This window comes from Ixodes scapularis, unplaced genomic scaffold (assembly GCF_016920785.2).
Source record: "Ixodes scapularis isolate PalLabHiFi unplaced genomic scaffold, ASM1692078v2 PGA_scaffold2__306_contigs__length_199485367, whole genome shotgun sequence".
Lineage (NCBI taxonomy): Eukaryota > Metazoa > Arthropoda > Arachnida > Ixodida > Ixodidae > Ixodes > Ixodes scapularis.
In genome coordinates, this window is record NW_024609857.1 from 60986260 (window position 1) to 60997285 (window position 11026).

Consider the following 11026-nt stretch of genomic DNA (forward strand, 5'->3'; position numbering starts at 1 on the left):
AAACAAAAACTGAAGGTCAGTTATGGCGGCGTCCATGCGCAGCTGCTGCAAACAGCCACCGGATTCACTTTTCGCCGGAGGGACCGGCCAGTCTGACACAGTTTTCCCTATTTTTTTTTTTTTTTTTTTGCATGCAGATAACAGCGCAATTGAACTCTGTTAGTCTTTTTTATCTAGCATAGTAATACACGATAACTGGCATACCAAAATCTGCGTATCTGCGCTTGAAATTCCCAGAATGACGCGATTTTAAACAGTTTGTACGCCAGCCGGATGCTAGGTACTGCCCACTCGGCGGAGCAGACGACGTGCGGGCGAGAGGGGGAGGGCTTTTTTTTTTTTTTTCTTTTTACCCTCTCTGCTATGACGCTAATGGAGGAGTATCCACTGGACGCAAATATTTGTGGGTGCTGTCTAGAGCGCATGCTCAGAACGACGGTGTAGAATGCACGTTGCAAAAGAACCCTGGAAGCTAGCCATCAGCACGCGCTCAGCAGTCGCGCACACAGCTATGGCCGCAGGGTGAATACTAGAAAGAGGGACGGAAGGCATCATTTGTTTGCCTTTTCAGACTTTACCTAGGTGGCGGAAACTACCGCCCATTACGAAGGATATGGCCATTATTATTTATTTATCCACCCGTTTCGTCAGTTCTGGGTTTCGTTGGTTTCGTCAGTTCCGTCGGTTCCGTTGCTTATGTGCTTATGTCGCCATGTCGCGATGTCGCTCCGTCGTTGTTATCGGAATGTATCGCGGCGCGATGTCCGCTATATCTGTCATTTCATAAGCTAAAGATCCTAGCTCGATGGAGAGGCGTTGTTCAGAAAAGATATCCGCTTCCTCGTCGAGACAAGAAAGGTGATAACTATCCGCCATGCGACGATTACGGAACTTGCAAGGGCCGTTCGGGGGAAGACTGTCCGTGACGCTACACAGGTAGACGCGTCCCCCCATTACTATCATGAGCTCTCTGAGGAAATCGACAAGTCGGTGCGACTCCGACGACGACCAGGGGGTCGAGTGGCTCTACGAGATCCTGCGCGAGGTGCAGCTAGAGCAGTTCTTCATGAAGGTCCGCGACGATCTCCAAGTGACGCGTCCGCGACACTTCGACTTTGTCCAGCCCGAGGACCTGGAGAAGATCGGGATGGGCAAGCCCGCCGCGCGACGGCTCCTGGACACAGTCAAAAAGCACAGGGCGTCGCAGTGGAAGAAGAACCTTCTCAACAAGTTCCTGCCCGTGGGCGCAAAGTCCGCCGCGAAGGGCGGGGGCACCCCGACCTCGCACCTGTCACCGACCGCCGTCGGTAGCAACGGCCTGACTCCGGGCACCGCCGCGCTCACCTGTCTCATCAGCGAGAAGGATGTGACGCTGGCCAGCAAGCTCGGCGACGGCTCGTTCGGCGTCGTGGTCAAGGGCGAGTGGGACACCCCCGACGGCAGGGTGGTGCCCGTGGCCGTCAAGATCCTCAAGGAGGACGCGCTGTCGCAGCCGGGCGCCTTCGACGACTTCATGAAGGAGGTGAACGCCATGCACCAGCTCCACCACACGAACCTGGTGCAGCTTTACGGCGTGGTGCTCTCCTCGCCGCTGATGATGGTCACCGAGCTGGCGTCGCTGGGCTCCCTGCGGGACTTCCTGCGCAAGCAGTGTCGGCACGTGCCGGTCTCGCGCCTCGTCGAGTACGCCGTGCAGATCGCCAACGGCATGGCCTTTCTGGAGTCGCGGCACTTCATCCACCGGGACCTGGCCGCGAGGAACGTGCTGCTGGCCAGCGCCGACACGGTAAAGATCGGAGACTTCGGCCTCATGAGGGCCCTGCCCAGCCATGAGGACTGCTACGTCATGACGGAGCAGAAGAAGGTAACTTGCAAGGGCAGTATTGATCGTGTCCTTGGCCATTGACAGAATTCTTCCTGTAGAGCTCGTTTGCTGTAGAGCTTGTCGACCCTGTGGACCTTGTCGACAGAAGTGCATGTCAGAACAAATGGGGACATGAGTACACCAAATTATGTGACATCTTGTGCCAGTCATGGCTTCCTCCATTTTATCTTCTCTAAGGTCCCATTCCTGCTTGGTTTATTTCTCCAACTTCTCATATCCCATCAGCCTAACACTGTGGCTCAAAATTAATGATGGGCTAGTTGGCTATACATTATTAAAAATCAAAAGCGCAAACAGCAAGGAAAAGAAGATGGGACTTCTTTATTTGTTTTTTGTCTTCCTTGGTGAATGGATTAAACACCCAGTTGGAGTAGGCGCTCTGTCCTGTCCTGGGGGATTGGTAGCCAAGTGGGCTAGCGCACACCAGCGCAGAGCACGTGGAGCGAAAGCTCGCGATGCAGAACTCGGGGATCCTGGGCTCAATCCCCACCCCCGCCTGTTTTGATCTGGATGAGCATCATACCGGCTTCGGTCATGTATCACTACTGCGTGGTGCACGTGAAGGACTCCAGGCTAGCAGTCTTACTGCAGTAGTCATATTGCTTATCTACATTAGGTAACTATGCTGCCATGTTCTGACAGACTAAACTCCTGCTGTATAAACAACTAACGACTAATTCGTTTTGAATTTGTTTCTGACCTATCCCCCCTTCTTTTCCTTGCTGTTTGTACTTCTAATGTTTAATAACACTAAGGCACTGCTAACATTGAGAATGAAGTGAGAGTTCGTCACTAAAGTGGGTCACCACCATTACAAACAAACTGAGCTGTCATGATGTAACCAGAGAAAAGGAATATGACATTGCATCATCCTGCTTATGATATGTCATCCTGCTGACATTTGACTGTACCTTCTGCAGTACACCTTACATTTTTCTTGGCAGCAATTTCTGCCATACATGTTTACAATAACATTTCACAGTACAGTTTTCATACTTTCTTGTTTTTTTTTCTGGAGACAGTGTGTTAGAGCAGGTTGAGATCTTATCAAAACCTCTTTGAAATCCCTTTAAAATTTTTTTTAAAATGACATATGTCGGCTTCATTTCATCTTTGAGCCTGAACTTGTCTATATAACAAGAAAACCGATACACTCTTTTTTTTTTTCTTTCTTTCTTTCTTTATTGTTACTGTTAAGCTCCCTGCTGTGTTCAGTTGCTTCTTTGTTAGGAGGTGAAACACCTGCTAGGGACATAGAAAAGAAACAGAGGTGTAGAAAGAGATGGATGTCATAATATGACAACAGCCCACTAAAAGAATTTTTTCTATAGTCTCTTATAGAATGAGAGTGGCAGGGCATATTCTTTGAATGCCCAGCCCCCAGCACATGCTCCATGCTTTCCACATTGTCTTGCTGCGTGCAAGCACTCGAACTAAAGGTGGGACAGCTGAGCCCTGCCATTCCCGCCTTGTCAGTGACTATTAGCGATGTGTGCGACTAAAAGCGTCGCTGTGGTCGGCTTTCTACGATTGGCCAATAGATAGGCGTATAACCACTGTTAGACTCCAACGGTGTTGGGTGAAGAATGTGATGGCTCCTAATTTTAACCGTGTTTTTACGCAAACCATCAAACTTGTCATCGCAACTGATGACAAGTAGCTTGGATCAGAACTTGCGATGTCACAGTCTGGCAAATCCCGGTCGTTGTGTCGCAGATGGAAGTTGTAAGGGGGTGCCACCTAAATATCTGAACGATATGAGCGCAGTGTATAAATGGGGAAAAGCCAAATTGCAGTCTTTCAATCGGACAAAAAAAATGGCTGGGGCCATCATGGAGGATTTGTTTTTCACTTCGGAAACATTATAATGTGCAATAGACGGAAAGATTACGTTTGTCAGACATTGTCACCATTGCAGAAAAAAAGGCTGGTGGGGAAGTGTGGCAGTCAGCATTAAAGAAATGGAAGCTACTATAGAACCCTTTATTTTCGCGGCCCTTATTTTTTGTGATTCGGTCACAGAGGACATAATCGCGACCATTAAATTCTGTGAATTCCAGACACCTGCATTGAAACTCTTAAGCATTGAAATTTTCGCGAGCCCTTAAATTTTGCAAAAATTAATGGCTCGCTAACATTAAGGGTTCTACAGTATTGGGTAGGAGATCGAACTATAGGGGGCGCTCTGACCCCTTTGTTTTCCCCACCCTCGGTGTTTACTCAACACAAGGCCTGCGCACATGCCAACAGGCCTTATGGGCATGTCTATGTCATCTTCTACAATAGAGCGCGGGGCACAGTTTAATGTAAAAAATACTAACGATCGACGAAGCGACGCGAAGTGCCGGATCTATCTTCAGAGAATGCGAGCTTGACCCACCTCGGCTTTTGTGCGGAGCTGGGACCGCGCATGCTGCATTGTTCATGCAGGCCAGAGTGGAAACAAAAGAGCCCCTCCTCCCCCTCACCGGGGAACACAAACTCCAGCTGAACGCTGACGTTGCGTTCGGTTATGTCGGCCGAGCGCTGAATCATTGTATTTGTTGTCCCTATCCGTGTAGTTCTAAAGTTAACCGCTTGGGGCGTCACGGTCGCTCCTCCTCCCCAATATCTATTTTTGGTGTTCCTTGCAGATAATCTTCATCCCATGCGAATGAATGTTAGACAAGCAGACCTTGGTTGCCAAGGTGCAGTATGGATAAAATGGTCATAAAATGCTTTGGCAGTGAACCTGCCATTCAACGGCACGAAAGTCAGAACGTTCCGTCTGGCAAGGCAACTTAAGATACTTCTCAAGGAAGCCTTCAACAGTGACAGTATGCTTTAGTGTTTTTTATAAATTGCACCTCTTCTTTTCTTCTCTTTTCACATCCTCACAGCACCTTTTGAGGCATGTGAAACAACTGCATGCATCATTCTATCATGGCTGTTAGCGGTGCTACCTCCTGCTACATTTTGCCGAAGGGTGATAAATTGGAGCCAACATTGCACCAAAACATTATTTGACTTTATTTTTTATTAATACTAGGAATATAATCGCTGAGGCCCTGCTATTGGCGGCGTGCGTGAACCACAAGAAGCGCTTCTCTAGCTATCATCATCATCGTCCCTGACGTCACGGTTAGGACAGACTGGGACAGACCCCGCAGATTTTGGATCCCTCAGCTCGTAAGCTCGCTTAATGCACAGTTTGAGTAAAGCACAACAAAGCCTGTTTCCCACGTTGTGTTTATTTGGTGAAGTGATATTTGTAGTAGGACATTTTACCAAAGCTTGAAACCATGGCACGCGTAGTCATGCTAACTAACACTTCTGGCGCTGAGGTGTTGAAGTGCTGGGATGGTGGGGTGCTTTTCTCTACCCCAGTACAAAAAGTTGGATGATGAAGGTAGAATATCCAGCACTTTACCCCACTACAACATCTGGCACGGTGAATAGAGTGTGTTTTCTTAATTATGATTCAGATAAAAGAGAACTGAGAAAAGAATGTCTTATCAAATTGAAAACAGGAAAGCGAAATTTGAGAACCTCTTGCGTGTGTAGTAAACACTTCAGTGAAAACGACTCTGTGTATCCTTTTGGTTCCGATGTGTTCTGTGAGTGCTGGTCTCTTAAGGGGGCGTTAAACCACTTCCTGCGATAGTCTATTTATGGTCATAACTCAATCTATGGGATCAAAATTAACTGTTGGGCTAGTTGGCTATGCATTAGTAAGAAAAAAATTGGTGTTTGCGCTTTTTATTCTTACTAATCAATCTATGGGCTCTGATCATACTAAAAAAAAAGAAAAAAGGCATTTAGAAATCTTTGTAATGCGAAAATAGAGTGCAGCTCTTGAGGAGGATGAGGGCAGGGTACGCAGGGGAGGGTGTGCCTCTCCTCCTTCTCTCCTCCTTCTCCTACCCTCCTCATCCTCCCCTTCTCCTGCCGCTGAATTTGTTCATGGGTGACATGACGCGAATTCGTGACATCATTTTCCCCACTAAATTTAGCGGGGAAACTGAGTTGGTGTTGAGGGCACGTGACATCAATTTTCCCAGCGGGGAAATTTTTCCACTAACTACAGAAAAATTTTCCTGCTTAATTTAACGGGGAAATTTCCCGCTAACTTTAGCAGGGAAACGTCCTGCCATGCAATGCACTCAGTTACGCTGACAGCGACGGCGGCGCCGACGCCGCTCAACCCAGAAATGGGCGCCTACGAGCTGCGCTCTAGAAACAACAACATTACACTCATGCATGGCCGATTTCTCTATTAAAATTGGTATCAAAGATCAGTTACCTCGGAAATATTGTTGACACCTGATGGCACCCAAGAATAATTGATAGACACCTGGTGGTGAATATTCTTGTCATTTGAATTTATCCCAAAAATATTTAATATTCATAAATCTGGATCTGAATTAGCAACTGATGTTTTCTTTTCAAAGGAGGCTTGGTCGACTATCTTTATACTACTTTGCACATGTGCCCCATAACAGAAAATGAAGGGACTATCTTAGCCAACCATCAATCAGCCAACCCCAAAAAAGTTATTAATGCGAAAGCATTAACTGTCTCAAGGAGCGAGCTGACATCATCAGCTTTGAAGCCGCGCCAAACGGCACCTAAACTCATTTCTCCAAGTGAAGCCGGCTCCCAGCTTTGAAACCATGTGAAAAGCCTGGCCAAACAGCACCTAGTTTCCCCGATCCCAAAGGAGCGGAATGAAGCTGATGGGTTTTGGCTTCGGTCCCATTCGCTGGCACTCATCATAGTTTCAATAAACGAGGCTCCCATTGACCGCTGCGCGTCAGTTTTAACGACCTCCACCCAATGGCGCTGTGTGTCCGCGAGGCAGCAGCTCCACCACTCCACGCCCAAGGTCAGCGTGCCAAGGAGAGCTAGCGCACGTGCTTGACTTTCGACGCAAGTAAGTCGGAGACGAAATATGGGAGCGGAAGGGCGGCATGCATGCTTTCACATTCACAACTTGTAAGGATTGCTTAGGTGTACCCCTAGCCTTTTGTCTCATGGTCTGTGACAGGGGTCAATAACCCACAGCCTGTGGACCGCCTGTGGCCCTCGGCACGACACCAACAAAGGACCCCCCCACCCCCACTCCCCAGAACACCCCCGCCACTTTCTCACACAGACTCAAGGACCACACGGCAGTTTTGATCTCACATAAGGTTCAACAGAAACAAGGAGCACTTCCAGTTGGCATTGTCTGGCACCCCCTCCCATATTTGGGTAGAGAACATCTTCGCTGCCTTTTTGCCTCTCTTCACCTGCCTGCTCCCCCAAAATATTGTGTCCCTGATTGGCCTGCTGCCGCTTCAAACATGTTTGAGTTGCCCCGAGTTGCTCGCTTGTTTCAAGCGGGACCCAATCTCAGCAATTTGTGTCGATCTAGGGAAAGCTAGGGAACAACCTGCCAGCATCCCCAAAATTGCTGAAAAAGGTGCCCCGTCTGAAACAACCGCCCTCCCCCCCTTCAAGAGAAAGTGCAACTTAAATATAGCAGCGCAAGTAGGGAATCCACACAAACACGTGTAGGCCACAAAAACAAACATGTTTTTGTGGCCTCCATTGCTCACTTTATCAAGTGTAAGCACTCCATCGCTCAGTTTATCAATGTGTAAGCACTCCATCGCTCACTTTATCAAGAAAGAATTAGCTTATCTTATTAGCTCACATGAGTATCATTTAATGGGATGTAGAAGAAAAAGAAGTCAGTTTTCACGAATGTATCGAAAAGGCGTAAAAGAAAAAGAAGTCAGGGGTGGAACGGCTGCGCCATTTGCGCCATTTTGCGCCAGATGCATTTGTCTGCGCCATCCTGCGCCATTTTGCGGAAACTGCGCCACAGCCAATACCTCGCGCCATTGTGCACGAAATCGCACAATGTGCGCCAAATAAATTCTATTTTGTCTTGGTTTCGGTTTTTATCGACTCGATTGGCAACAATAAACGTGTTTAGCTTGGTCGGCCTTTCAATTTTTCGTTCCGTTTATTTTCCCTGTACCCCGAGTCGGAAGCGCGCAAAAAGTCGGGAGTCGGATTCCAAGCGCTGCATCACCTGCGACTGAATTCTTATTCTTCAACCGTAAGCGGTTCAGCAAGTCGGCCAAGGTGAGGTCGAGTCGTTAAGCGTCAGATTGCTTGAGGCTCTGCGGCCCGGGTTCCAGATGTCAACCAGTTAAAAACACATTAGCAAAACATTCCTTTTAGTGCTTCATCGTTACAAGTTGGAACCACTTTCCTGCAAGATAAATCGTGATTTGATTGAACTGAAACGCGGTCCGATCCGAAACCTTGCCGGCCAGCAGCTGTCACCCGAGAGGTGTATCTGCTCGGCGCACTTTAATCTTGCTCCGCTTCGCATACGACAACTCCGTTAATCATAGTCTGCTGCTTTGATATTGAGTTGTAGAATAGGATAAACTCAAAATTTGTTGCCCTGTTCCTTTGCACAACTGCACGTATCTTGCTTACACACGTCACGTGGTTCGCACATATAATTACTATGTCGAGCACGTTGGTGTTGTGCTATAAGCAGTGCTGGTTTGCATTTTGAGCAGCTGAAAGCCAGTCAGGAAATATCAAGGATACTATCTTCAGGAGCATATGGTCCTTGCTTTTTGGTTCTCACTAAGGCCAAGTTTTCGCATCTGTTACACTGTTATCCCATCTGTACCTAGGTTCTGAACCACTCATGCTCATCTGTGCTGCTAAGCACAATTGAAATAGCTCCCATGCTTGTCTACAACACAAGCTGAAGTGCAATAAAATCTGATCTGAGCTGCTCCTAGACTGCTCCAGAATGTAGTTTTAGCTGCTCCCAACCTGCGCCGAAACAGCTGTTTCAGCTGCTCCCGTGGCTTCTCCCAAGTACATTTCATGAGTTCTACCCCTGAGAAGTGCAAAAATAGAGATTGAGTTGTGAGTCAGTGCTGTGCGAGTGTCTTGTCTGCTGTGAATATGTCCTTAAAGGAGCTATGCAACAATTTCAGGGCTTTACTTAAAGTATTGTGGAAGTTGTTGCCTGACGCTTCTGAAGTGAACTACAGAAAACAGATTTTGCCTGGATACCCTAGTTTTTATTTAAAAAAAATGAGAAATATCCAGGTTTTTGCCGCCCCTCAACTCGTACGTCGTCTTCCGGGTCACGTGCGCAGTGACATTGATGGGGTAGGCACGGGGTTCCGGAAAAGTTATCTCTTTAGAGCCATCAGTGAGCAGCGAGAACTCATCCGCTCGCGACCGTGTGACCACGTGCTGGCAGGCGCCGCGCGAACAATATGGTGAAAGGAGGAAAGTCTCATCCGGGTCCGGCCATACCCGTCCGGCCCTGTCCCCCTCCCCCTTTGGCTTCTGGTGGCTGTTTGCGGTATCAGAAAGAGCTGATGGTTTTGTGGACCTAGGATAGATGGCGCCACTAAAACTCCGTATGATAAAGGTTTTTTCGATGATACCAGGTTTTTGACGCATTTATATATATGTTGGAACGACAAGATTTATAGAAGTTATTTTTTATCGAGCAGGTATTCGCACAGCTTGCTATTTTTCTACAAGATTCCCCATTGACGTCGCACTGCGTGTTTCTCATGGCGCCGCTCACGGCTGCAGGTCGGGGAATATTCTAAGATTTGCCTCGCTATTACGCGGTGGAATCACAACATTTCGATGAAAGAAGGTGTGTTTTCTGTCATTTGTGATAAGGTGAACAATATCAAAAGCAGACGATGCCAATTCTTTCAACGTTAAAATCGTTGCACCGCTCCTTTAAGTGTGTTTGTTTTTGTGGCCTACGTGTGTTGGTGTGGATTCCCTACTTGCGCTGTTATTTTGAGACATGGATAACCAACTTGCCCAAGCCGCCGTTTTGTCCAGAAAGTGCGACATTCACGTCGCGCGAGTCATTTGAGCGATACCGAATCGAAGCATGCTTCTATTTTGGGTGAATGTCCCAAAATAAGAGCATGTTTTGGAATTGTACCTAGCTCAAAATGGGGAGTGTAACATCGTAAATATTGCACTAATATTCTTCATATTTTTATTGGGGGTTAGTGGTGAGGGGGAGGGGGTGTGAAGTTTATTATGTGTCATATACGTCCTATCCAGGCACTTAATGAAAAAGAGAATTTTTTTGGGGGAGTTGAGTGTCTCTTTGAGGGCTCAGCGCGACCAGGCCCGCACCCCTCTCTGAGCCTCCGCTCGTCCCTCACACAGGTGCCCTTCCCGTGGTGCGCCCCTGAGAGCCTCAAGTCGCGGCACTTCTCACATGCCAGCGACACGTGGATGTTTGGAGTGACCCTGTGGGAGATGTTCAGCTTTGGCCAGGAGCCCTGGGTGGGGCTCAACGGGGCCCAGATCCTGCAGAAGATCGACCAGCTCGGGGAGCGGCTGCCGGCCCCCGAGGCCTGCCCGCCCGACATCTACCAGCTGATGCTCCACTGCTGGGCGTACGCCCCCTCGGACCGGCCCACCTTCCTCGCCCTCAAGGACTTCCTGGCCGAGGCACGGCCGCCCACCCTCAGGGTACTGCAGCGCTGCCAGGCAAGGCTCTCTCCTCTCTTTCTTTTTCTTTGTGTAGACACTGACAGGGTGGTGGGGAAAAGCCTTGGTTGTCTTCTCTAGGTGTGCAAGACGCCTTCGATGGCGTCTCGCACACCTAGAGCGCGCAGGTACATCCAAAGCATCGCGGAAGGCATGGAGCGCGTGCTGGACGTCCGGCGTTCGAAAGACACGTCCTGCCATTTGGATTCTGTGGGGAACTATAGTCGGGGGGAGGGAAATTGGGGGCCAGGATTGTTGACGTGCTGCAGTTTGAAGATTCGGACCGAAAGCTCGCGCTGCAGCACCTGGGAATCTTGAGTTTTGTTCCTACCCCTGCGCGTTTCATTCTGGAGAAGTGTTGTACCGGCGTGCGGTGGTGTATCACTACTGCGTGACGCACATTGAAGACCCCTGTCTAGTAGTGGGACCTCACTGGCTTGATTTCTCGTCTATATTGGGTGACGGTGTTGCCCTATCCTGGCAGACTACCTAAACTCATGCCGTTTAAACATCGTACGACTAATTAGTAATCGGGGCCGGCCCTAGAGGTGGGCGACCGGGGCGGTCGCCCTGGGCACCATAGAAAAAAAGCGCTGCTCT

The 11026-nt window shown here is 48.6% G+C and overlaps 1 protein-coding gene across 1 annotated transcript in view; it reads left to right on the forward strand.

The window, feature by feature from the left end:
* Nucleotides 1-690: 690 nt before the first annotated feature.
* Nucleotides 691-11026, forward strand: part of LOC8040359 (activated CDC42 kinase 1) — a 19426-nt gene continuing 9090 nt past the window's right edge. The window contains exons 1-2 of the mRNA XM_029972062.4: nt 691-1864; nt 10100-10426. Of these exons, the coding sequence (XP_029827922.3) occupies nt 962-1864; nt 10100-10426 (1230 nt within the window). The 5' untranslated portion in view covers nt 691-961. The remainder of the gene's footprint in view (nt 1865-10099; nt 10427-11026) is intronic.